This window comes from Ambystoma mexicanum, chromosome 8 (assembly GCF_040938575.1).
Source record: "Ambystoma mexicanum isolate Mex_15411 chromosome 8, UKY_AmexF1_1, whole genome shotgun sequence".
NCBI classification, from domain to species: Eukaryota; Metazoa; Chordata; class Amphibia; order Caudata; family Ambystomatidae; genus Ambystoma; species Ambystoma mexicanum.
The window spans coordinates 393,695,079-393,721,649 of record NC_090929.1 but is presented as its reverse complement, the minus strand read 5'-3'; the positions used below and the strand labels follow the sequence as shown (position 1 = coordinate 393,721,649).

Genomic DNA, 26,571 nt, shown 5'->3' with positions numbered 1-26,571 from the left:
TCCACTTCAAATGCGAATGTCCACCCGGCCATTGATCAAAAGCGCAGGGGTGGACTGGGAAGCAAAAGTGGCCCTGGAAATAATTTTCAAAGTGGCCCCATATTACACATTTTCAGCAAGCCCAACCCTTTTCCTATGGGAACATTTAGAAAATGCCACACAAAAGAGGCCCAGGGTGCAGAGGCCTACTGGGAAATCTCCAGAGTTGCCTATAGGCCAGTCCAGCCTTGCAAAAGCGTAACTCATGTGATAATAATTCTGACAAACCTACCCTAGTCAATGTAGCACCTGAGCCGCCCCCTCCTCAAAGGAGCGCTTCTCAATGTAAGATCGCTCGTCGCCCATGCCACTGACATTGCCGACCTAATCGCAGAAGGCAATCTGGACTTCCTTGCGATTACGGAAACATGGCTCCATAACGCAGCAGGACCTAGCTATCCCTGATGGCAATACTATAGTTAGACAAGACCGTGATAGCGCCCGAGGAGGCGGCATTGCCATTATCTCTAAAACGTGTCTCTGCCTAAGACAAGCATGCATCCATCTCTCACAATCATGTGAAGTTCTCTCTGCCAAACTCCAGATAAACAACTCACAAACACTCACCATTCACCTAATATATAGACCGCCTGGTCCACTTGGCACCTTCGAGGAGGATCTGCACAACATACTTACTAATAACCTCAAACCTTCCTCGCAAATACTCCTATTAGGGGATTTCTACCTAGTCCTTAATGACCAAATGGATAAAAACGCCACAGATATAGTCAACACAGTTAACGCATTAGGTCTATCCAAAAAAGTTAATAAGCCTACTCACATAAAAGGGAGAATATTGGATTGGATAGCGGATTACAACTGCACAGTGACTATCTCATCTATCCTGCCGCTCTCTTGAACAGACCACTCACTGGTGTCCTTCTACCTGTCTACCGTAAGACCCACCCCTTTGGCTCTCCCATTAGCGCCTCCATGCCTAACGAGAAATAATAAAAGTATCACAGCAGAGAAAATTATCCCTGCCATCCTTCCCACTCTAAATGCATTGCCAGCAAATCTTGATCCTAGTATCTAGTTCACAAATTCAACAATATTATGCTCTCCACTCTGGACAGAATTAACCCTCTCAAGCTTAGGCCCAGCAAACCAATGGCCCACTTAAACAAATGGTTTACGCCACAACTCAAAGACCTTCGTATCCTAAAAAGAAAAAGTGAAACCAATTGGAGACTCTGCCCCTCCAGTGAGAACAAAGCCAAATTAACCTCACTCTCCTCACACTATAAGAAGGAAGTCTGCCGGGCTAAACGCAACTCTTATGTTGAGCGTATTGCCAAATCTAACTCTAGTATGAAAGAACTCTTTTCCATACTTAAAGAACTTGAGTCCTCAATAGCCACACATGACATCTGCACCAAAGACAAATCTTGGTGTACAGATATCCAACATGCACTAGCCAATAAAATTCAGCAAAAAAAATAAGTCTTGAACCTACAGCACCCGCCTAATATCCCCATGCGTAGTGTTCCACCACCGGCATACAATAATACTTTACATTTTTCCAAAATGTCCACCCTGGATGTAGAAAAAATCATCCTGTCACTGAAGCCCTCTAATTGCAAAGGTGACATCTGCCCAGCACAATTTATAAAAGATGCTGCCAGAGAATGATCCCCATTCATCACCAAATTGATTAATGCTTCCTTTGCCACAGGCTCTATCCCTGCCAACCTGAAACAGTCTTGGGTGCTCCCCCTCCTTAAACAGACCCTAGACCCTCGCATCCCTACCAATTACCGGCCTATTACCACGTCCCATTCTTACTCAAAATATTAGATAAAGCCGCCTACAGCCAAATTCAAAAAGGTCTCGAATTGCATAAACTCCGAGGTAATAGACAATCCGGCTTCCGCCTTCTACACTGAACGGAAACAGCCTTAATAGACTTAAAGTCCCACATAGATGAGCTGAGAGACAAAGGGAAATCGTTACTTCTGCTCCTTCTTGATTTTTCAGCCGCATTCGACCTGGTCAAGCACAAGGTCCTCTGCTGGCACCTTGACTCTGCTGCCCACTTCTCCCCGGAAGCCATCAAATGCTTTGAATCCTTCCTGAGCGAGAGAACCATGAGAGTCTTCTCTCCCTCGGCAGCAGCAGACCCAACCCCTATCCTATGCAGTGTTCCTCAAGGCTCCTGCGTCTCACCAACTCTCTACAACACCAAACCCTTGTTCAATGATCTGGACCATCTGGGTATTACCTACACCAATTACGCAGATGATACCCAGATTCTCCTCCCGCTTTCTGGGGATCACAGTAAGAACACAGGATTGGTGAAGAAAGTTTATCTTATCATCCAAGCATGGATGGCCACTCATGGCCTAGGTTTGAACGATGATAAGACAGAGTTGATAATTTTGGGCTCACAGGCCAACATTAAAAAACTAGGCCAGGAATTTTCTTCATTCAACATTGACGGGAATTCCATTAAAGTCTCCAAGGAGGTAAAAACCCTTGGCTTCTGGACTCCACATTGTCTTTTGATAAACAGATCAAATCCCTGACCTCATCTACGGCCTACACATGTAAGCTACTCAGAGCTGGCAAGCCATTCCTCTCTGATGACAGCTGCTTGATCTTGGCCAGAGCCTTAATACTCTCAGAATTGATTACTGCAATGCTCTATACAGTGGTGCTAATAAAACAACTATTCAAAAGCTCCAAACTTTACAAAATAATGCCTTAAGAGCAGCCTTAGGCATAAACAAAAGAACCCATATCTCCCACATTAGACACCACCACAAATGGCTATCCATGGGCAATAAAATCCAACTAAAGACGTTATCTTGACTCATAAAGCTCTTAATAACGCTTCCCCCAGCTACCTCACAGACAAACTGCAGAGAAAAACTTCTTATAGACTAACCTGAGCTGGTAATTCTAACTGCCTAACCATACCTAAATACAAGCTTACCACTATTGGTTTTAATAGCTTCCCTGTACAGGCTGCTAAACGTTGGAACTCTCTGCCACAAGACTTGAGAGCTGACCAAAAAAAAAATGTTATAAAACACATTATCGCTACAGACCCTGAGCCTCCTACCCTTTATGACATGCCCACTAACCTAGCCTACTTGTGAGCCCCAGTGTTTTTCAGAGGGTATTACTCTGCACTTTGTATCGCTGCTCACTGCTCCTAGTTTATCTTTGTAACTATTTAGGCTATTTTATTTCTGTATATATTTGCACATTCTGTATATTCTGTATTCATGTAAGATCTGTACCTGGTGTATATTTTATAATTATGTAAGCTTTGCATCCTCATACTTGCTGCGCCCTCTTACCTGCGGGTTTGGTGCGCATAACAAATGAATAAACAAACAAACAAACTTTGGGTCATACTGCCCAACCCTATGACATTCGTCTTCCTTGGCTCCACCCCTGGTAGCCATCTTCAGATTTCTTACTGCACGTCTAATTGTTGGGGGAATCCTGGTTAGTTGCTCCCCTAATTTTTCGACTTCTTTCAATTTTTGATGAATAATTCTTTGTCTCTTCATCTGGGGGGTTGAAGGGGTCCGCTGCCGTTGAAGATCCGAAACATCATGGGATCTTCTGGCCGTGGAGAACTTCATCGCTGAGGCCTTCTGCACGTGGCGATGGCGGATGCCAATTAGAAGACGCTGTTTAGGCCTTGCGCCAAATGCAGCATGAGCAACTTTTTCATAGAAGATCTGTATACAAAATATCTTTACTGCATGCATCCAGACCATGAAGTAAAGAGCTGCCCCATCTGCCAAGCCTTTTAATCGAAAACGCGGAAAGACCTCCACCAATGGTTAGTCGTTTTGGTTGGAAGAAGGTGAGAAGACCTCTGACTCGTCCTCGACCCGAAGTGATGCCTTGGCCAGGGTTGGCAGATCTGAGCACAAAACTCCCTCTAAGAAGAGGTTGAGATCCAATGAGGATACTTCCCAGGGGAAGAAACCTAAAGGACCCATGGACATGAGTTGCACAGTAAGACTACCCTCTGTCGACTGCTGTCAAGACTCTGTCTAAAAGTTAGATCTCGTCAGCTGCCATGGAAGCTATGAGGGCTTGTCGACGGCGCTGTCCTCATACAACAGCAAAGGCTGCACAGACTAATGTGGTTGCCACTAAATCATCCTCCGTGACGGGAGCACTGCCATCCAGCCGCTTGGCTATGAGCAAGCACAGTTCTTCATCGACGAAACACAGCTTGTCAGCTTCCATTCCGATGGCTACTCCGGACACTCCATCCATGACCCCGTCGACTGCTTTGTCCATGGCCTCGTCTCCCACTTCTTCGATGAGCCGTAAGCCCGAAACGGTTACAGCTTCGTTGTCACTAGCTATACTGATACAATCATCGACAACATTGTTTACGATCACCACCATAATATCCAGATGTGCGCTGCCTCCTAGGACCGCTCCTATGCTTCCCACCAAGGATAAGCTTCTTTTCACACTGGTAACCATGGTCACAGCGACACCACCTGTCCTAATGCTGCAGGAGGGTAGCCTATCCGACCAAGAGCTTTTGGAGGTTTTATCTTCAGGTCAAGAGGAGATCGAAGGGGATCCTGACCCCCTTCTACTGGCTATTCGACCACCAGTACAGACTTCAGTCCCTGGACCATCTGTTCCGGCCCCAGTGCCTCCTGCAGAGAGGGACTTGTCACAAGACAGTTTGTCCACTTTGCAATCTGTGGTGACAGAATTGCAGCAGTGACTACCTCCTCCTGCCCCTCAAGGTGCTACTAGGGGTAGTCCCACCCAGCCAACCAGGCCCCTTGAGGTTTCTCAGCCTCGACCAGCACCGGAGTAGTTCCTGCACCCAGTGGCCGTCACAGACTGGCCCGGACACGGACACATCTCAAAGTACCCAGGTTACCAATGAGTTTGACGACTTGGTACCGGCAGATGGGAAAAATCCTTTCCAAGGAAGCACAATCACTATGGCACTGGGCGATCACGCAAAGGATGTTCCTCATTCCATTGTATCTGGCTGGGATCCACAACGCAATTGCGGATTTCCTCAGCAGGGAACTGTGGTCTTGCCACGAGTGGGAGCTCCATCAGGACCAAGCTCTTCGACTGTTCTCAAGATGGGGTCAGCCTCATATCGACTTGCTTGCCACGGCAAACAACTCCCAAGTTCCACCAGCTTGCCAGCAGGTATCCTCAAAAGAGAAGTCTAGGGGATGCTTTCTCCATCCATATAGGTTAGTTCCTATACGCGCCCCCCCCATCCCGCTCATTCTATGAGTACTCCAGGCACTCAAACCGGTGCAGGATGTTCTGATTGCTCTGGCGTGGCTGTGGCAAATCTGGTACTCTGACCTACTCCATCTGTCAGTATCACCGTGCATCCGTCTTCCTGGTCTTCCAGAACTGCTGTCCAGAGAAAGAGGCGCCGTCCTGCATCACGACCCAGCATTCCTGAAGGTGACGGCTTGGCTCCTGCAGAACGGGAATTCGGCCAACTTCCAGGTACTCATAGAATGCTGTAGCATTCTGGCCAAGGCTGTGTCAACATTCTCCTGCTACAAGCATAAATCGAAGAGGTTTTCCGCTTGGTGCCACTCAACAACTTACCCCTCACTGTATTAAGGCTGCTCAACTCCTACCATACTTACTGTCAGTGGCAAAAGCTGACCTACCACATGCTTCAATAAAGGTTAATTTAGGTGCTTTCTCTCACTGCGCTCGGACCTCTGGCAAGTCTTCTCTTTGGTCGCATAGACTTTCTTCAGGGCTTTCCTCCAGTTAAAGCACACGGTCCAGTGTGGGAACTCAATGTGGTCCCCTAAACTGATGGGCACTCCTTTTGAGCCTCTGCACCAGGCTCCTTTGAAGGTTCTCTCTTGGGCGACTGCGTTCCTAGTTGCTGTTACATCAGCCAGCCGTGTTGGAGAACTGCAAGCTCTTTCTTGCAAAGCACCATATTTGACTTTTCACCAATCTAGGGTAGCGCTGCGCACTAACCCTTCGTTCAGGACAGAGGTTTGTTCAGCATTTCATCTCAAAAAACCTATAAATCTCCCAGCGTTCTTTGGATCTCTTACCTCTCTAGCAGAGACGGTGTTGCTTTCATTGGACATTGCCCATGCATTGAGGTTTTGCGTGTCCTGCAAGAATGCCTTTCGTAAGACTTTGCATCTCTTTGTTGCTTTTGGGACTGCTGATAAAGGAAGACTTTGTGTAAGGCTTCCATCTTCCGGTGGCTATCTGGCTGCATTTATCATTGTCAACGGCTTGCAAAGAGTCCTCTGCTGGGCAGACCAAGGGCACATTCCACCAGAGGCGTGGCCACTCGACAGCGTTCATGTCTGGTGTTCCCCTGCTAGACATCTGCTACGTCGAGGTCTATCCACACCTTCACAATATTCTACTGCCTCAAAAGGGATTCCAGGGAGGAATCTTTTGTCGGACAGGCAGTGCTGTGCAACCTTTTTGCTTGAGGTGAGTGTTCCATAGGTGAATTATCATTGCTGAGCTGTACCGCCTCCCATGGTTGTTTGTACTGCTGTTTAATTATATTAATAAGCATGTGAATCCATGTAAGATCCAATGCTGGAGAAGAAAAAAGATACTTACCTGTTATTCCTGTTCTCCAGCATTGGCATCTTACATGAATTCATATACGACCCTCCCTCCTACCGCTCTATTGCTCTTCATTAGTTCTTACTGCCACGATATTGTGTGCTTTAAATCTGAAGATGGCTACCAGGGGTGGAGCTAAGGCGGGCAAATGTCATTGGTTGGGGCAGTATGACCCGAAGTGATAGCAATGGGCTATATACGTGGCACGCAGTTTTTTAAGCTTTAAAGCGAAACTGCTTTAATATTAAGGGAGTTTTCAGAAGGGTTGGAGTTTTGCTCGGGATAGCAGTGCTTACGTCGGATGAAGCAACAGAGAGACCTCTCTCAGATAAGCTATCCAGCTTGCAGTTGGCACCCATGACAGGGTGGCCCACAGACTACTCTCATCTGGCATCCATGCCATCTACCTATTTTTGCCTTGACAAAGACTACGGTCGAAACGCGTGTCAGCTTTTTTTTTCACCATACATGGCTCATGTTGTCAGAACTTATCACGTATCACGTTGTACATTAAAAAACATATACAGAAATAAACCATGAATGACTTGTCTATATTTTTCAAACACAATTCTATATTGGGGTTCTACACAACCAAAAAACAGTGGACAACCACCAACTGCCAGCGCCTAACAATAACAACAGTTTGTCACCTCACCAAATGCTTTAATATTAATGAGGATTCCCAGCCTGACGACAGGGAATATTCATAAGCATGCAAATCCATGTAAAATACCAATGCTGGAGAGCAGGAGTTACAGGTAAGTAACGTGTTCCTTGTGAGGAGATGAACCCGAAGTAACAGCGGAAGCGGGTAGCAAAGGTCAAATTGGGATGCCAACTGTCGTAGCACCGTCCCGATCGACTAGCAGATCGTCAGAGCAGGAGATGGAGGTCCCCACCCCAGAAAAAGAGGACAGGCACATAAAAAGGCTAAATAGAGGTCTTACTCAAGGAGTCATTTTCCATTTCCTCATCTCATAAGTAGCATCGTCATCGATGCAGGCATGACTCTTGACTCCTCAAAGGAGCGAGGTAAGCCCCACTCAGGCTCGGGTACGTCCACGGCCGAGTGGTAAGCCTTTAAGGGGCAAATGCTCCAGATAATGAAAATGGCCACTGCGGCTATAGGTCAAACCTCGATGCAGCAGGTTAAGGAGGTCCAGGGTGTCAGCCAGACCTAGTCGAGTATGGTGCCTTTGGGCCCGACGCTGACCGTTACTAAGCCAATGATGCCCCCATTGCCTCTTTGTGGCAGAGACCCTGCTCAAACTCCCTCCCAGTGGATTTGGAGTTGACCAAGAAATACAGAGCTGCGAAGGGGGACCTCCCCTATCTTTCGACCCATCCTGCGCCGGAGGGATTAGTGGTCCAGGCAGCCACTGTTAATATGAGGCCTTCCACATCCATCTCAAACTTGCTGACGGATAGGAAGTCTAAAAGGTATGATGCCCTGGCTAAGAAGGCCTTCTCATCGAGTAGTATGGTTCTCAAAGCTGCGAATGCTTTGTGTGATTTCGGGAATTACACACACGGTCGTTGAGGATGATACAGGAGACGACAGAACACATCCCCGCAGGGGAAATGTGGGAAGGTTTTCTATGCCTGGTAGATGACGAGAATGAGGTGACCGGCCAAGCTCTGCAATCGGCCCTGGAAGTTGTGGATTGTGTGGACAGCGCTATGGGGTCGACAACAGTCCTGCGGAGGCAGGCTTACCTGCACAGTTCAGGGTTTCCCCCTAATGTTCAGGCAGAGTGGCTGGACATCGCCTTTGATGGTGAGCACCTGTTCGGCTCTAGAGACGATGAGTCTTTAGAAAAATTCTAAACATGCTTCGAAGTCTCTGGACATGGCTGTGCAACAACTGCCCAAACCATCCTAGGTGAAGCCATTCACCAGTACGTCCCATTCAAGAGAAGGGTGCAGCTCGCACAACCCAGGCAGGGGGAGAAGCATTTCCCATGCTCTGGAAGAGGCAGGGGGGACTGCTAGTGGCCAGCAGATAGAAGCAGCCGTGGGTGGGCCGGCACCGGCCACAAAGCCGTTTGACTGCTTTGCCATGTTTTCCCATTTTGGGGGAGGATTGGCGAGCACTTACCTCAATGGCGGAAGATGGCCTCTGACGCCTGGGCAGTGGAGCTCATCCAATAAGGGGTACTGTCTCCCTTTTTTGAAAACCCAGACAGACCACCCACTGCTCCCCAGCAGCTGGAACCGGAGTTCCAGGTGGAACTGCGAGCCCTGTTTTTGAAGGATGCTGTAGAACAGATGTCTCCCATGAGGATCGCACTGGTGTTACCAGCATTTCCTAATACCCACGAAAAGGGAGAGGACTGCATCCATTGGATCTCAGGGCCTTGAACAAGTTCCCGAGGAAGAACAAAATCAAAATGGTGACGCTACAAGAAATCCTCCAGACTCTACAGTTGCAGGACTGGTTGATGATGTTGGATGTGTATTTCCATGTGTCCGTCCACCAGAGGCACAGGGGATTCCTGAGATTCCTCAAAGGGGACAGGCACTACCAATTCAACCTTTGGGTTGACCTCCGCACCCAGGGTCTGCACCAAGCTGATGGCAGTAGTGTCGGCTCATCACTGGAGATCCGACGTTCATGTGTTCCCATACCTGGACGACTGAATAATCGGGGGAAAGTCGTCGGAGCAGGTTTTGTCTCACCTCAGTGACAACTGTTCGGTGCTGCACAGGCTGGGCTTCTCCTTAAACCTTCAAAAGTCACACACGACTCCAACGCAGACGCTCACGTTCATTGGAGCAGTCCTGGACACTTGAGAGGGAAAGGATTCCTCTCCTCCCACCCTCCCCCTGATGAGAGAGTCGCCAGTGTAAGGCAAATGGTTGATCTGTTAAGGAACCATCACAGCTTGCCAGCGATCTCCTTCTACCTCATAGGACTCCTGGCCTCCTGCATTTTTCTAGTGCCAGAGGCCAGGTTGCGAATTTGATCTGTGCATTGACTACTGAGGGGTCAATGGTCTTAGTATTTTGGCACCACGAAGGATGCTCTCGGGGTGTGGCGGTCGGTGGCTGATTTTCTCTCTTGCTGGGCCAGCAGCGACATGATGGTGGGGGAACCTTTCTGGCCTCCGTGGGCCTAGGCCACGGTAGTCACAGATGTGTCCCTGAAAGCTTGGGATGCTCACTGCAATGATCTGCAGGTGAGCGGCCTTTGGTCATCAATGGAAAGCCAGTGGCATGTGAAAAGGCTGGAGCGGCTAGCAATGGGGTTGGCCCTGAAGGGTTTTGCACCTTCCCCTCAAAGGAAAGAATGTCTGGATCATGACGGACAATACGATGGCCATGCACTACCTGAACAAGCAAGGTGGTGTATGGTGCCTTCCTCTTTGCAGGTAGGAGATGCAGCTTCTGTTTAGGCTGCTAGAGAACTAGATCTCAGTTTCGGCAACTCCTCTGGTGGGGACGGAGAGCAGGCTGGTGGATGCTAATCATGGTCTTGCACAAGTGGGAGTTCTCGAGATCTTCTCTCAGTGGGGCACCGCAACAGTGGATCTGTTTGCAAACGGAGTCGAACAGGAAGTGCAGGCAGTTTTACGAGAGGTGCCCTGGGGGATGCATTCCTAGTGGAGTGGGACTTCATCCCTCACTATGCTTTCCCTCAGATCGCCGTCATCCTGTGGGTTCTCAGGAGGTCGAGGAGGTTCCAAGCGACCATGATCCTGATCATCCCAGATTGGGCGAGGAGAAAGTGGTACTCAGGGCTCCTGGAGTTGACAGTCTGCATACCACTCTGGCTCCCTCGAGGGCCATACCTCCTATCCCAGTCAGAAGGTTGGGTGCTGCACCTGAACCCAGAGTACCTCAGTCTACATGCGTGACTCTTGAGATGATGAGGTATGATGACTGGGAACTCTAAGAAGAGGTGCTTGAGGTGCTACGGGCTGCACGCAGACATCTATGAGATCGTTGTACGCGTGTAGATGCAGGAGATTTGAGTCGTGGTGCAGGGAACGGATCTCCTGCCCCACCACCTCAGTGATGGAATACCTTTCATTGGCCTCATCAGGCTTGCTGGTTACAACAGTCAAAGGTTACTTGGCGGCTTTGTCTGTTTTAAAGAGGTTCCCGGATCAAGGGTCTTGCTTTTTTTTTTTTTTTATTTTGGCACCTTAACTTGGTCCTTACTTTTGTGATGGCAGCTCCTTTTGAGCCCATGCACTCTGTAAGGAACTCATGGTGGCAACAGTAAAGACAGACGCAAGTGATCACAGTTCAAGGGTGTTTATTAAACTGTATAGGTAGGTTGGAAAAACGCCTAATCTAAATCTAAGATGGGAGCGAGCTATGACCATCAAATAATAATGAGGCAGTCCTAGTGGCGTCTTGTCAAATAAAAGGTCCTATACTAAAAAAAACTATTGCCAACCCTTCCAGCTAAATACAAAAAGAGCGTGGGATAGGGTTCACAAGAAAGAAAGAAGTGTTAACAAATGATAAGTGAGGATGTGATAGTCGGGGGTCTCCCTTTCCCACGTTTTACGCACGGGACAATGCGAGACTCCTGAGCACAGTACACTCTTGAGCTTTCCCAGTACGAGACGACAGTACTGCTCTCAGCTATTAAGACCTTCAGTAGTTAAGTCTCTTTTCTACAGAAAGTCTCTTGCTTCCGAGGGCCTGATGTATTCAAAATAACAAACAAAAAGTTATTTTCTGTAGGTACATTGGATGATTTTCACCCCTGGACCCCGTCTCTTCCGGGCTCGGATCGACAAAAGATATCCTAGCGATATCTGGACCTTCGGTGGTTTAGTTTCTTGCTTCCGAGGGCCTTTCATGTTCAAAATAATAAACAAAAGTTCCTTTCTGATTGCACTTAGGGTAATGATTCTTCACCCCTAAGTGTCCCACTCTTCCAGGCTCAGACCCCTCTCGAATGTCATCCTCCCTCTGTCGCTTTCACTATGGCTTTTATTCCAAAAGATTTCAACTGTTGCATTCACAAGTCTTATATCTTTTTAAACAATTCACTTTGGACCTCCCTCCATCGGGTTCACTCGTGTCAACACAATTCTCACTGGTGCATCAAGCTTTGCCCCATTTTGTCGGCATCCCTCCATTGGGTTCATTCTTGCCAACCAAACAGTTCCTTCTCCTTTCTTACTATGCAGTATTGGGCTCCCTTAGCTTTCCAATTGTTTGTCAGTCAAAGACTTTTGACTTTACAGGGGGTTTTGCTAGACCCCTGTATGACCACTTTGACCTGTTCCTTGCGACTCTCCTATGGCCTTCTGTCTTCCATAGTTTCAACAATAAGGGAATTACCCAGAGTCTCCTGAGAGAGCACCCACATGGCCCCGGACCCCACTGCAGCTGGTTTTCCCCTGAAGAGTTAAGTTCTTTGATTTCCCTTTTACTTGCCATTTTCCACTTTCGTTCAGCACAGTTCGGTTCTCATTGGTTCTCCCCTCGACTCACCTGCTGTGATGAACCGCTTGGCTTTTCTTGTCTCTGGAGTCATGGACGGTACCATGGTAACAAGCGTTTCTCCCTGTCCTGTCCCGAATATCAGTGTAGGAGGGCTTTGTGTACCGTTCACAGTCTTACGTTTCTTTTCACAGAGACTTTGCGGGTCTGAGTCGGAAAGGGCAGTGTCGCTTCTCTTCTTGTCACCCCTTTGGTTCTTGACGCCTTTCTCCTCCTCTTTAACTGCCGTACTTGGATAGCTGTCTCGTCGTGCCGTCTTCCTTGCTTGTAGTGTGCTCTCGTGCTCCACCTTTTATCCCTGTGGGGAAGGGAAAGGGTCGTCAGGTGTGTGTGATTCTGGTCCATTGCCTGACTTTGCCTGACCCTTGTATTGGGACATGTCAGGTAAACAGCTCTGGTGTTAGTCTGTTGTCTTGCATGGTGTGCAAAAGTGTTTGTGTCGAAAAATGGGGGTGTAGAGTTTCTGAGCATCCTACGTGGTAGGATGGGGAAAAGGTATTGGAAGAAGGGGTATACCGCGTCTCACTCATCGGTGTCCCACTTCCACTCCCCGAGGACGCCCCCATCCAGGTGATCCTCCCTCACTGGTCCACCCCCAGGAACTGGATCCAATAACGATGGCCGTGTCCTGGCCACCTGGATGTATATTCAAACAATCGGGATGGGTGACCCGCACTTTTGAGATTCAGGATAATTTAATTTAATCTCTGAATTTTGGTGATGATACATATAATATATCAATTGTTAGCATAATAACAGACAGATGGACAGTTGTACTTTTGATATGTAGGTGTACCACTAGGTACCACCCTCAAGAGTGTGGAGGGTGCAAGCCTTCTGATGGTGCAAGTACTCTTGGATACACAATTAACAAGGGTTTACAACACAAGAGTGAATGCAGCCCAGGTCCTCAGTTGGTCCATGGGTAGTGTCATAGGGAAGAAAACACAACAACAGGTGTGTACAAGTATGCACGGGGTGGAGTTGTTTAAAACATCAATGTGGCAGATAGTGTGTTTTTGCATCCTATGGCGTGGTGATCGTTTTGATTGACTGGATGTACTACATGCATAAATGTGTTTTGCTTTGTAGGAATTGCCATGGTGAAATTACCTTGTTGGTGTGGAGAATTGTGCCACGGATGAAGCCAGGCATCGAGAATATGGTCCGAAGGTCGTCATGCAAATCCACGTATGAACTTCAGCCACCTCATAAACGTGAAAAGAACAGTGCAGTTCCCTCCCACGCGCCACAAAGACAGAGCTGCCACATACTTTATGATGGGACCGAGGGGGTTCTGCTGAATAGCTGGGAGAGAAGAAAGGAGACTGGCAAGAAAAGCCAGAACACTATACCAACCCAGCCACTTTCATCATCAGCAGGCGACAAAAACTACATAATTTTAGCTCCGCTGAATCCTGGAAGTCAGGTAGGAAATTAGTGTGAACTATCTCCGTTCTTAATTTTACTTGTGTTTAATGAGCTGGTCGTATAACTTTAAGTTAAGCTTAGGGTCCGAATATCCATGTGCAACATGCATGTAGCCTACTTTTATAGCCTACTTTTATCTTTCTAAAATGTCCATGCTGGTTCTGCCACTATATGGTGCTATTCCCTCGTAAGAGAACACTCCAGCTGGCTTTGCCATTAAAAATGCCATGCCACAATATGAAAACATGTCCAAACTGGCTGCACCAAAATACCACTCTAGCATGTAATGCGTACCTGTGTCCTGCGTAATACGAGAATATTCCAGCGCTGCCAAGTTTCAAGAGTGCAAGCACACCTTATAAAAAACAAATTAACATTGTAATTGATTGAAATGCTGTGATGGTCTAGCATGCATCAGAAACCTATATTTTGTCAATGGCTATGTAATTTCATTGTGATGCATTAGTCTCTTGCACATCATGTTCTAGAGATTTTGACAGATTATAACAATTCTTCTATTACCGTGGCCCACTTTTTGGAGCCATTGGCACTGGTCCCCTCCAGGTGTATGTCATTGGTGTCATTGTTTGTGTTATCCTAAAAATCTGAAGATAGTAGGCTTTGGATTTGTCAGGTATTTACCTTTTCAGATTTAATGTTTACATGATTACTTGATTTTCAATAATACATATAGTTGATTTTATACAGTTCTTTTTTCATTGAAACATTTATTTTATTTTGTTCTTTTATAATGAGCTCTGTACAATTAAGACATTGTTTCTAAAGAGTGTGTGCAGGCCAGAGAGTGGAAAAGGTAGAGGACAAAAGCTCAAAACGAGTGATAAAGTGGAGGGAAGGAGTTGGAGTTTTGGCGAGTCAGAAGGAGGACAAGGACTCTGTGAGGACATGATTCACTAGTAAGGGATAATGCCTAACGTTTCCCATCTCTATGGGTGTTCCCTGCCTATATTTCTAAATAAGATGCTTGTCAGTCATGAATGTCCAAAAGGAAATAGTTTATTGTCCAGAAAAACTATCCTGTGACCCTATCATTGAGAGTACTTTAGTACCAATCTTAGACTTTTCTGTAACACTTCAATTGGGCTCTGCACTTTTTCCTTTTCCTTGGAATCCCCTTTTGGGCTTCTTTTCCAAGATATATATTCTTTATTGCTAATTCCAGTGTGTCTTAAAATTAATTTATGCCTTGTCTTAGAAGGATACTATTATTCAGGTGGCCTTTCTCTCTGGGTGAATTAGAACTCAACTTGCTTTGTCCTACTTGTTTATTTAGTTGGTTCTCTGGTTAGCAATGCCCTTTTCTTTTGACATCCTCTTCTTTTAGTATTAAATATCTTATGGGTTTCCCCTTCTCCCAGGGTAATGTTAGTCCTTGTTTTAGTTCTTTAAAGTTCATATTCTCAGTGTTTCCATTTAGTTTTGTGTCTTTCTCTCTTTCCCACTATATGGTTCTCTATTGATCTTTTCTTACAATGTTCTTTCTCTCTTATATCCCAACAATATAGGTTCACCTGGTTCAAGGATAAGTCTCTCACATAATTTCTACTGGGACGAGTGATCTGCACAACATAAAAATCCCTTTTTGTTCCCCCTTTCACCTTCCCTTACCAAGTGCAACTTCTGCGGGAGCCTGGTTCCGTGGTAAACTCTTCTCGGGACTCTGAACGTGTTCGCCTTGCCTTCTTGGGGTACTTCTCTTTGTGGTCTCTCTTCTCTCTAAGGTGTCCCAGTCTTCGGATGATGGGCCGGACACACACTGCTTCTCTAGACTCTAGACGTAGTGGTATCAGCGATAGTTCCAGGACAGGCTGTCTACCATAGGCTTCCCGGGATCTCGCCACCATCTTCTTCTGGGCTTCTGCCCTGTTGCTCTCTTGCACTGGGGTTACGCGTTGACTCTAGTGTCCCAGTTTCTTGTCTCAGGCTCCTGTCCAGTGCCTTTCACGTGTCGGAGCTACGCCGTATCTTTTGTGTCTCAATCTCTTGTATTTGGCCCCTGCCCTGTTGCTCTCTTGTAATGGGGATGCACCTCGGCTTTGGTGTCCCAGTCTCTCGTGTCAGTCTCCTGCCCTTTTGCTCTCTTATGCCAGGGCTGCACAGTGACTTTGGCGTCCCAGCTTCTCGTATCGGGTCAGTTTCAAACTTGCAGACCTCCTCTATGGTGCGTATGCTGCCTCATCTCGATTCTTGCAGCTCAAGGCCCTCTCTAGGCTATGCATGCATTCCTCTTGCTCCCTGCTCTTTATACAGGGTCCGGTATTTGATATACTTGTCTCAGTGAATTGCATAATTTGATTTAAAGGGACATGTCATTTCTTATAAGATGACGGTATCTCTATGGAGTTTCTTCATGCCAGTCTTTATCTTAATATGATTCTGTATGGTAGAGCCTGTGATGTAGGCCTTAGTGTGTACAACTGTAGGGAGTCTCTCACTGGAATGTGAGTCCTTGTCCCCCAAGGGGGCGTCTCTCCCAGTGAGGTCCCACTTTCCTTGATCACTAGGCAGTGTGTTGTGGAGCGGGCTCACCTCCATAACCTTGCATCTTCATCACACTAGGCTCAGTAAGCTAATCAAAACAGTAATGTGTCTAAGGATATTCAGAACTTTAGCCAACCCTGTCCTTGTTAAAGGCATTGTGGGAAAGGGTTCCACAGGAAGGAGCCATGACAGTGGAGGGCTTTTGCACCAGGACATGTGTGCCTTTACTGGTGAATAGCCAGCCAGTTTTGGCAGCCACTGTAGAGTTTTCAGAAATGGAGTGATGTACATTTAACCAGATTGGGAAACATTGACGGAGGCTGCACGACTTGAATAAGAGAATGGTTTTCTGTTTCAAAGCCTGTTTTCCACAAGCACTTGTTTTAACTTATTATGATACGATGCTTCATATGTTTTGGGTACACCACATTTTAATTGTTTTACAATTTCTATTAACAGTTAAGGATTACTCAACAGTATTATACAGCCTTGTATGTTCAACTCCTCACATATTAACATAGTGGGTATGGGAGTGGTGAATATTAGCCTGCCCTTTAAGTTAAAAGGTGAGGGAGTTGCATCTCTTTCTCAGCATTCACAATTTTTTTGGGTCAGGAAATTATTTGTGTTCCGACCTGGCAGAAGAGCATAGCAATGACTGGTATCCATAATGAGTGGTTTTGTTAGGTAACTTGCGCCCAACCTTTCTAATTTCTAGTTCACAAAGGAAATCTGGAGTTGTTGTTTTGTTAGATTGTATTGGTTGTGTACCAACAGTAGTGTTCTAACTAAAAAGGTGCCAACATACTCCTTTGAGACACGTGCAATAGTTCTACCATTACCAGGGCCTTTTCAAGGGACAGTTGAGATTAGGTATACAATATTGTGTGCGTTATTCCACAAGTACAATCCTTCACATAGTCTACACACAAACTACAGTTCAAGCAAAGTTAAATGTTACTTCACATTGTTCAAGCATGCATAGTTCAAGGATGCATTGCATTTGGAGCAAACTAGTGGCTGTGTGGTGAGAGAGGGTGAAGGGAGAGAGAGTTGAGTGGTGTTAATTATAGATAGGGTTACATCTATTCATTGCGAAGTCAATAGTTTTCAGTTTTACACTTATGTCTAGAATATGTCTTACCTATAAGGTACAGGTCAGTTTCTATACTTTCTTCTGGGATTTTAAACCTAGAGTGTGTCACCATTAATTAAGCTGGTTAGCAGTGGTTTGTAGGTGATCCCATTGTATTAGTGCGTCTAATTGCAGGGTCTATGGAAATGTTAAATGTTATTTAGTAAACTGTTGAAATGTTTACATGGAGATTGCAAATACAGTTTTGTGGTTAATTTACCTTCTGCAATTGTCAGTCAAGGTCTGGTTAAATAGTTGAGAGTTCCCAGTATTAGTTCCAAGTACTCTTTTGTTTTTTCTTGTTTGTCGTGAACAAACAAGTTCTATGGTAGCCCAGTATCCCTAGTTCAATTCAGTGCTGTAATATGGTCATTGTCCTGTGTGCCCTTCTTTTATCTTACCTTAAAATGGTAAAAAGCTCCTTTTAAAGTTCTGCCTTCTTAGTAAGCTTTTTCATAATTCCTTCATTGAGTCTGTGTGTAAGAGATCAGACTTGTGGTTAATTCAATTCATCCCATATATGCCTATTTTATATCCTTCATTACTTCTATGTTCATGTTAGGCCAGCCTTTCCTTATAAGAGATGGGAGGTCCTTTAGTGGGCCGGGTTCTTTCAGGATGGCGCGTTCCATGTGTAGCTCGATCACCGCCATCCTGAAAGTGAGCTACTAATGGTCGCCAACGTTTTTTGACATTATCTGCTGTTGCGTGATTTTGTCATTCACTTTGGCGGCCGGTTCCATTTTTATTATTTTACAGCTATTGGCGGTAGAACATCATAATGTTATGTCTGAGGCTTGTGGATCTGCTTAGCTCACATGCTCTGCATATTCCAATATCTAGTGGTAGTCGCAGAGTATTACAAGATTTGTTTTCAAAACTCAAAAACTGACGTCGACAGGGCGTGTTAGTAATACTATCCCTAGTGTGACGTCTACTGTACCCATGGTCCTTCACGCATCGAGGTCCCTCAGATTGTTTCTTTCCGCCATCATAGTCAGTCGCAAGTTGCAGAGTTCCTTTCCAGGCTGATGCCTTTGACTAGTTAAAGTTTAGTCGTAGACTTCTCTTTCTTTCTTTCACTGTCTGCTTATTGCTGCAGTATCATCCAACTACTCGACAGCCCTTGGGGAACAGCTCCATCGTCGACGATGCCCGACTGACTCGACAACCAGACACTGCCTTAACCGGCCTTGGTCCTTACAGTAGTGTAAGAAAAGCATGCTATCCAACAGTGGAGATAGACACAAGTGATCACAGTTCAAGCGTGTTTACTGAACTTCAGTGGGTTGGATGAATGCTTATCAAACCCTAAATCTAAGGATGGGAGCAAGCTACAACCATCAAAGTAAAAATAACACAGTCCTAGTGAAGTCTTGTCAAAATAAAAAGGGCCTATACTAATAAACCTTTTACCAATCCTTACTTCTAAATACAAATGTTGGAGGAAAATGATGTATGCAAAAGAAAGAGTGTTCAGCAAACAATATGTCAGGACGGATGAGTGATAAGCTCCCCTTCCCCATGTTTCAGCACAGGGCAAGGCGTCACATTTGTGCTTGCAACACACTGAAGCTTCTTTGAGCACCAAAATGAAGTTCAAAAATCAAATAGGACCTTCTGCGATAAAGTCTCTCATTGTCCACAAGTGTCTAGCTTGCAGAATGCCTGGGTTTACCAAAACTCTCTCTCCTCAAAAGTTCACTGTGTTTCGTTTTAAGGTATAACATTCACTTTGGGTCTCCCTCAGCCAGGCTCTTAACCCTTTTTGACAACTCCCAGGCACAATAGGCCTACCTCAGTCAAGCTCGGGCTTTGGTAGGGTTCACTTTAATGAGTAGTTTACTTATATCGAAGCCTTTCGATTAAGCAAAGGATTTTTCTCAGACCCTTGCATGACCACTTAGATTTTCTCATAACGGATTTTCATCTGCAATGTCGCTATTCAAATATTTAAAGTTTCGCTGCTTTGTTTCTTTGTAAGACACCTTTTGCCAGAGACATTCGATTGGGCATCCACACGGTGCCAGACCACTCTGCAAACTTGTTTCTTTTGTTTCTCTCATAAAATGTTCAACACAATTATCAGTTTTCCGTATTTTACCCGAGTCTTTCATCAAATGCTTCAATGTTCGCTCTCTAGGGATACATTGTCGGTGCTTGTAACCTTCATTTAAACACAGACTGGTCTCGTACAGATCCTCTCAACTAACCTGCTGTGTTGAAGGTTCTGCTTTCGGCTTTGATCAGGGAGCCAAGGATGATACCACAGCAGCTGCTGTTCCTCCCTGACTTGGCGAGTCATGCAGTATCTCAGACACACAGAATAGGATTCTCTTGCTTCACTTCCTGACTTTACACGTGCTGCTTTCAAATCCTCAAGAGTATAACGATCACTTGTCTCAAGGGCATCTCGCTCCTTTCTCTCTCTTCCCGACCTGTCGTCTTTCTCCTTTCGATTCAGCTGAGGCCTGGAAGAAACTGGTCCTTTGTGTGCTCTGCCTCGCTCAAAGTGCGCTGTCGTGCTCCACCTTTTATCCATGTGGCAAAGTTCAATGGAGATCAAGTGCGAGTCGTTAAAAGCGATTGCCGACTCTGCCTGACCAGGGTACTGGGACATGTCCGGTACATTGCTCGGTGTGCTAGTCTGTTTTGTCGCAGAGCGGGCTGTCTGTTTAGCAGTGTTCGGGAGGGGGTGGTTACAGACCCCAGTTATCCTACCTGGTAGTATGGGTCAAAGGAATTATCAGGGGGATACCATGTCTCGGCACAAGGTGTCCCACTCCCAGAGGGCCCCTCACCCTGGTGATTCTCCCGCACTGGTCTACCCCCAGTGTCTGGCTCTAGTAGGGATGGCTGTGCCCTGGCCACCTGGATGACAGATCCCAAGGAACTAACGGGTGAGACACCCTTTGGTTTCTCACAGGAGGGAGAGCGGGGGGAGGTCTCATATAGCTACTGCTTTTAGAGAATGCATATTCTGCCATCCCTTATTCCCTTCTGTCGCCAAACTGCACTTTGCATTTATTATGGAAAAGACACCTTTTAAATGTTTCCCTACCTGCCATAGGAATTTCCAGTGGAAGGACACGCACAGAGTGTACAATTACTGTCTCCCTAGACACCACCCAGAAAAACGTTGCAAGTCCTACAAACTTTTCTGCCCGAAACTCTTAAAGACCACCAGACCAAGTGCTGGGCCGTCCACGCCATGCAGGCCGAAGCCTCCATTGACGTGACTGGGAATCCAGCGATGGCAATATCGGTGTCCCTAGTGATGGTGAAGGCGACCGAGGTTCGTCGGAACCCATCTGTGGGCCCCCGGCTCCACTAAACAGGCTTGCAGCTCTGTGACGGGGACGACACCCGGCGGCCATATCGCAAACACCTACAAACACACCAAGCACATAGCCCATGGCCGACCTTCGACAAAATCGTCGACTGTGGAAGCCCACGTGGTGTCTGCGGAAAAATTCCTCTAGATCTTCCCTGTCCTCTGGGTCATCGCTTATGGCTTTGCCTCACGACAGGCCTCCGAAACTGGCCTCAACAGTCGGTTTGGATACTGCACACAAAAAGCCCTACTTTCGTGCATCGAAAAACAGGTGGCAAAAGGCTCATTGGCGTCCCCCAAACATATGCTGAAAATGCAGGAACTCATTAAAAAACATTTCCTTGCTACTCTTTTAGAGACAGAATCACTGAAAAGAGCAAAATCTTCGCCGCCATTGTCTCTCCAAACCTTAGACTCCCAGGATATGGGTTCCTCCTCCCCTGCAGATAACACTCACAGGGGCAATGTAACACAAAGAATAAACACCCTCCCATACCACCTTTACCCTCTCAGGTTTCCCCACCCTCTTTTGAGTGGACCCTTGAACAATTCAACAAGATTATGAAAAGGATGTCATGCTTTGTTGACTTTATGGATAGGTACCCAGAAGAACTTGCAAACCTTAGAGAAGCCTCCCTGTCAGGGGCTGTAAAACATCAACCAACTACAAAAAAACCATGTCTTGACCCACAGCCAAGCACTTCCTCCCTAGACCCCCTAGCCTCCATTTATCAAGACCCCTCTCAGGACATGTATGCTATCGATCTCTGAGTCGCAAGGCCCCGGCTCTCAGGGAGAACAGGGAGATCAATACAGTCCAGACCAGTACTACGATCACGACATCTATGTCATCCAGTCGCCTGACCACCAAGATCAGCCTGTAGATAATCAGCTTCAATACAGCAAACAGATGCTGAAGGCTGCCCAACAGTTCATTATTTACACCGAAGAGGCACAAGAAGACACAGACTTTGTGGAGGACATTCTTGTCGACAAAACATGTGCCACTCAGTTTACTCCACCTTTACAGTCGATACAAAGACTTATACAGCCCTCCTTACTTAAGCCTAACCTCACAGGGGTGGTTAACCCTAGAATTGAAAAATGATTGACTCCAGCGCCCACATACCCCATGTATATTAGGGGTCAGCTCAAACCTGACTCACTTGTCACCACTACTAGGAAGATGGCTGGCACTCCTCTGGTGTCGGCTGAAGCCCCGCTAGACAAAGAAAGTGATCAAATCTACACTTAAAATGGATTGTGTCCTCCCACGTATTCCTTATCTTTGATAAATCAATTTCTAGCTTGCTGTCATCGGAATTTTTTTCCCAGTAGAGGGCGCTGAGCGTCGACGTCCCTCAAGTCTGTGTCCATCGAAGGCCTCTGTATCGGCGCCAACGTCCTCATAGGTATATATAGTCTTTCACAGCATCCGTTGCTCAGTTCCGTTTTTCCGCGCTTCGTAAGCCTCGGAGACGCAACGCTTGGTTCCTCAGTGAATCTTTCCTAAACTTCAATTTTATTAAAAAATTCTTCGAACTACAATGGCATCTTCGTCCGCTTCGACGCCGTGATCCTGTTTCAAGAAATGCTGGGATTATGGAAAAAATATGTTAACCGATCCTCACAGAATCTGCCTGTGATGCCTGGGCTCAGAGCACTAGTGTTAGGAGTGTGAGGAATGTATGTCCATGATGGCGAAAGCCTTGAGGGAGCGTAGGGGGGAGCTGGAAAAAGTTGAGACTGTTCAATCTTCTACCCCCTTCGAAATTGTCCTCGGCCGAGTCGAGACATTCGTCACATCGCCATCGGAGAAAACATTCCCACTCGAGATCTCGTAGTGGTTCTCACCACTCATCCAGATCGAGGCATACTAAGAAGAGGCATCATAGATCACCTTCCTCTTCATCTTCCAACTCACCAGAAAGGGTCAACCGCACCACTAAACATAGCTCTCCAGCTAAGTAGGAGGAATTTTGCAAAGAAATGCTAAGGATCTTCGAGAATGCAGCCTTGTCCCCCTCAGAGATGCCTGGAGGTGATACCCCGGGTGAAAGACACGAAAAAGAGAAACGCTGTGAGTCGTCGACCTCGGCAAATAAAAACCTTCGAGAGCATCATGAACCCTCAAGTAAAGACGGGCCCTCCGAAAAAGACGGTGTCATCGACGCCGTCGTCGACCCCGATGAAGGAGAGACCATCGAAGCCTCATGCCCCGACTGGACCACCGCCACTCGGGGCATCGACGGATCCTTCGAAGGCGTCAAAAGGGGCGGCGGCCATATCAACGACATCGAGTAGAATTCCGATTCTCTCAACGACATCAAGGCCATACTCGAGTATATCGACGCTGTTTGTAATTCTGTTGAGACCTATGATGTTTACATCGACAAATACAACCCTATCTCAAGCAGTGCCGACCAATTTGGCTCCCTCCTCACTTGAAATGGGTTATACCCCTTACCCACGCTCTGACTACTTCAGAGCTTTGTCCTCTATTTATGAGGAAGGGGAAGACTCTGATGATGAAAGGCTGTTTGGCTTACAAACTACAAGAGTTCCTATTCCAGAGGAGCTAATATCAGAGGAAGTCAGATTAAAAGATCTTCAGGAGTCTTTGCAGGATGTCAGTGGCATAGATACCTGTCCAGAAGCTGACTTTGGAAGACCAGAACCTGGGGAGCATGCAGACATGTCTTATAGAGCTCTTATGGAATTTATTGGGTGGTCAGCACCTGCACCCTCTTTTCAACAAGATGACTTAACAGACATCTTAGATAAAGGACCTCAAGAAGGCCCTATAGTTCCTTTTCATGCAGCATTACAGAGAAAGATAACTGCAAATTGGGAAACGCTGGAGGTTATCCCTGCAGTTAACAAAAAGCTCTCGGCGAAGGACAGAACATCGGCCTCAGATCCTCTGTACTTTACTAAGCATCCGACCCCAGGGAGCTTGGTAGTGCAGGGAAGCAGTAAATCGGCGTACACCACAATACCACAAGATAGGGACGACAAGAGATTTGACGCCATGGCCAAAAAGGTCTTCTCGGCATGCAGCATGGCACCTAAGTCAGTTAACGCCACTTGCACGCTAGCGAGATTCGGGCACACCCTTTGGGAGTGCGCTTCATCAGCGACTGACCGTATCCCAGCAGGGGAGGAACGAGACGCATACTTGAATATCATCAAGGATGCGATGTGCGAGTCCATCCAGACAGGTCTCGACTCTGTTGACAGCATCAGCAGAGCCATGGCGGCCAGTACCAAAATCCGCAGATTTGCGTGGTTACGGAAGTCTGGTTTTGCTCTTGATGTACAAGCCAGACTGGCACCTCTCTATTTGGCAAGAAAGCTGATGACAGTTTGGAGAAATTGCAAACCTCCAAAGCGGCAGCCAAATCCCTTGGGGTTGCAATTCGTCAAACTCCAAACTTCCCCTCAGCTACGTCCTGGAGGGTAAAGTCCTTTCGTTTTTACTCGGCATTTGGAAAAGGCAGAGGGCAGCCAGCTCAAACGGGCCAGAGACGATTTACCCGTGGTGGACGGGTCAAAGGTACCAAGTCTGCATCAGCAGGTGCTGCCTTGCCCTCAGCATCTGCGTCAGCCGCTCCAAAACCCCTCTGAGGTCTCTCTTCACAAAACTCCAGTAGGAGGCAGGTTAACTCAACATCTGACAGAATGGCAGGCTATTACGTCAGCTGCTTGGGCATTGGACACAATTGCCCAGGGTTACTGCCTGCCTTTCCTACACACGCCTCAGACTCATCCACAGGGGAGCAACTCTTTGAAGTTTCCAGATCTGCTCCTTATGCAGCAGATTTTAGACCTGCTAGAGAAAGGTGCCATAGAACCCCGGTATCTACAGTGGAGAGGAACAAGGGTTGGTACTTCCCTTACTTCCTAATACCAAAAAAGGACAGAGGATTAAGACCCATCTTGGACTTAGAAGAATTTAACAAATTCCTCAAGAAGGACAAGTTCAAGATGGTAACCCTTTCTCAGATCCTTCAGGCCTTCCAGATTCAGGATTGGTTGGTATCTCTGGACCTTCGGGATGCTTACTTTCATGTGCCTATCCATCTCAAGCACAGAATGTACCTGAGGTTCGCCATTGGCAGCTCCACTATCAATTTCGGGTTCTGCCATTTGGACTGACCTCCGAGGGTCTTCACCAAGTTAATGGCAGTCGTTGTAGCAAGTCTAAGGAGGGAGGAATTCATGTCTACCCCTACCTGGACGACTGTTTGATCAGAGCAGTGTCCACGGAACAAGCTCAGATCCATCTAGATTATGTTCACCGCTTCTTCCATAAGATGGGCTTCTCCCTCAACTTAAAGAAGTCACATATGATACCATCACAGAGACTCAAGTTCATTGGAGCAGTCCTGGACACATCCCTGGGAAAAGCCACGCCACCAGAGGTGAGGGCTCAAGATATTCTACAGATGGTGACCAGATTTCAAAATGCCCAGCGTCTACCAGCCTTCAATTTTTGTTTTTTAGGTTGCTCGGCCTCATGGCATCCTGCATTTTTCTACTGCCAGAGGCTCACCTAAGAATGAGATCTCTCCAGTGGGCGCTAAGGACCCAGTGGTCTCAATTCTCAGGAAGGATATCGGATCTCCTACAAATCCCGAACAGAGTAGCACGAGACCTTCAGTGGTGGGCCTGTCGGGAGAACATTTTGAAAGGAGAACCGTTTTGGCAACCATGGCTGGAGATAAAGGTAGTCACGGACGCCTCACTCACAGGGTGGGGAGCCCATACAAACGACTTAACCATCAGCGGTCGTTTGTCTCCATCGGAGTCCAGACTACACATCAACCTATTAGAGCTGAGAGCAATCAGATTAGCACTGAAAGCTTTTCTGCCATCAGTACAGGGAAAACATTTTCTGATAATGACGGACAACACAGTATCCATGCACTACCTCAACAAAAGAGGTTGTGTAGGGTCACTGCCACTGTGCAAAGAGGCAATGCAGCTCTGGTTCTGGGCAATTCAAGAAGGAATCTCTATCGGCAGTTCACCTAGCCGGAGAGAAGAACACAGAGGCGGAAGCTCTGAGCAGGCAGACCACAGTCTCCCACGAGTGGGAACCAGCTCAGGAAGTCCTTCAAGAGATCTTCACCCTTTGGGGAACCCCTCAGGTGGATCTGTTTGCAACAAGTATCAACAGGAAATGCGAACAATACTGCTCAAGGGAATTTCCCCCGAGAGCAGCTCTAGGAGATGCATTTGTGGTGGACTTCTGTATGTTTTTCCTCCAGTCCCCATTATTCCCCACGTAATAAGGAGGCTCAGGAGATTCCGGAAACACATGATTCTAATTGGCCGGATTGGGCCAGGAGAACGTGGTACCGGATCTCCTAGACATGTCCACCTGTCCTCCGATTCGTCTTCCACAAAGAGAAGATCTTCTCTCGCAAGAGGAAGGTCAGGTTCTCCATCCAGATATCAGGACTATCAACCTTCATGCTTGGTTTCTGAAAGGTTGAGATACAAAGATTGGGACCTCCCGGATGACGTAATGGAGGTGTTGCTTTCGGCCAGAAAGCCAGCAAATAAATCTTTATAACGCTGCCGTTGGAACAAATTCTGCAGCTTGTGTAGAGATAAGGATATTGACCCTTTTTCACGTAGTACACCAAAGGTGTTATCTTTCCTGCTAGATTTGGCAAATTCAGGACTTCAAGTTGGCACAATCAAGGGTTAACTCAGCGCATTATCAGTCTTTAAACGCACGGCTGAAGAACCCTCATATTTGAAGTTGCCTCTAGTCATTCCGTTTCTGAAAGGGTTGACTAATGTCTTTCCCCCAACTCCTTTTCAGTTTCCCCTGTGGGATTTAAATCTAGTCTTAAAATTTATAATGGGCACTCCATTTTGAACCTCTTCGTTCCTGTCCATTAAGGTTTCTCACTCTAAAAACAGTCTACCTAGTGGCTTTAACTTCTGCCAGAAGAGTGAGCTTACTACAAGCTTTATCTTGCAAACCTCCACATACTGTCATTCACAAAGATAAAGTAGTTCTTCAAGTGAAGCCGGACTTCCTCCCAAAGGTTGTCTCAGA

General features: G+C 46.7%; 1 protein-coding gene across 5 annotated transcripts in view; it reads left to right on the top strand.

Moving 5' to 3' along the window:
- Nucleotides 1-26,571, top strand: part of RGS3 (regulator of G protein signaling 3) — a 1,502,625-nt gene that overhangs the window by 815,821 nt on the left and 660,233 nt on the right. For all 5 annotated transcript variants that reach the window (XM_069609876.1, XM_069609875.1, XM_069609874.1 and 2 more), the window contains one exon: nt 13,186-13,522. In XM_069609876.1, coding sequence (XP_069465977.1) covers nt 13,186-13,522 — 337 coding nt within the window. The remainder of the gene's footprint in view (nt 1-13,185; nt 13,523-26,571) is intronic.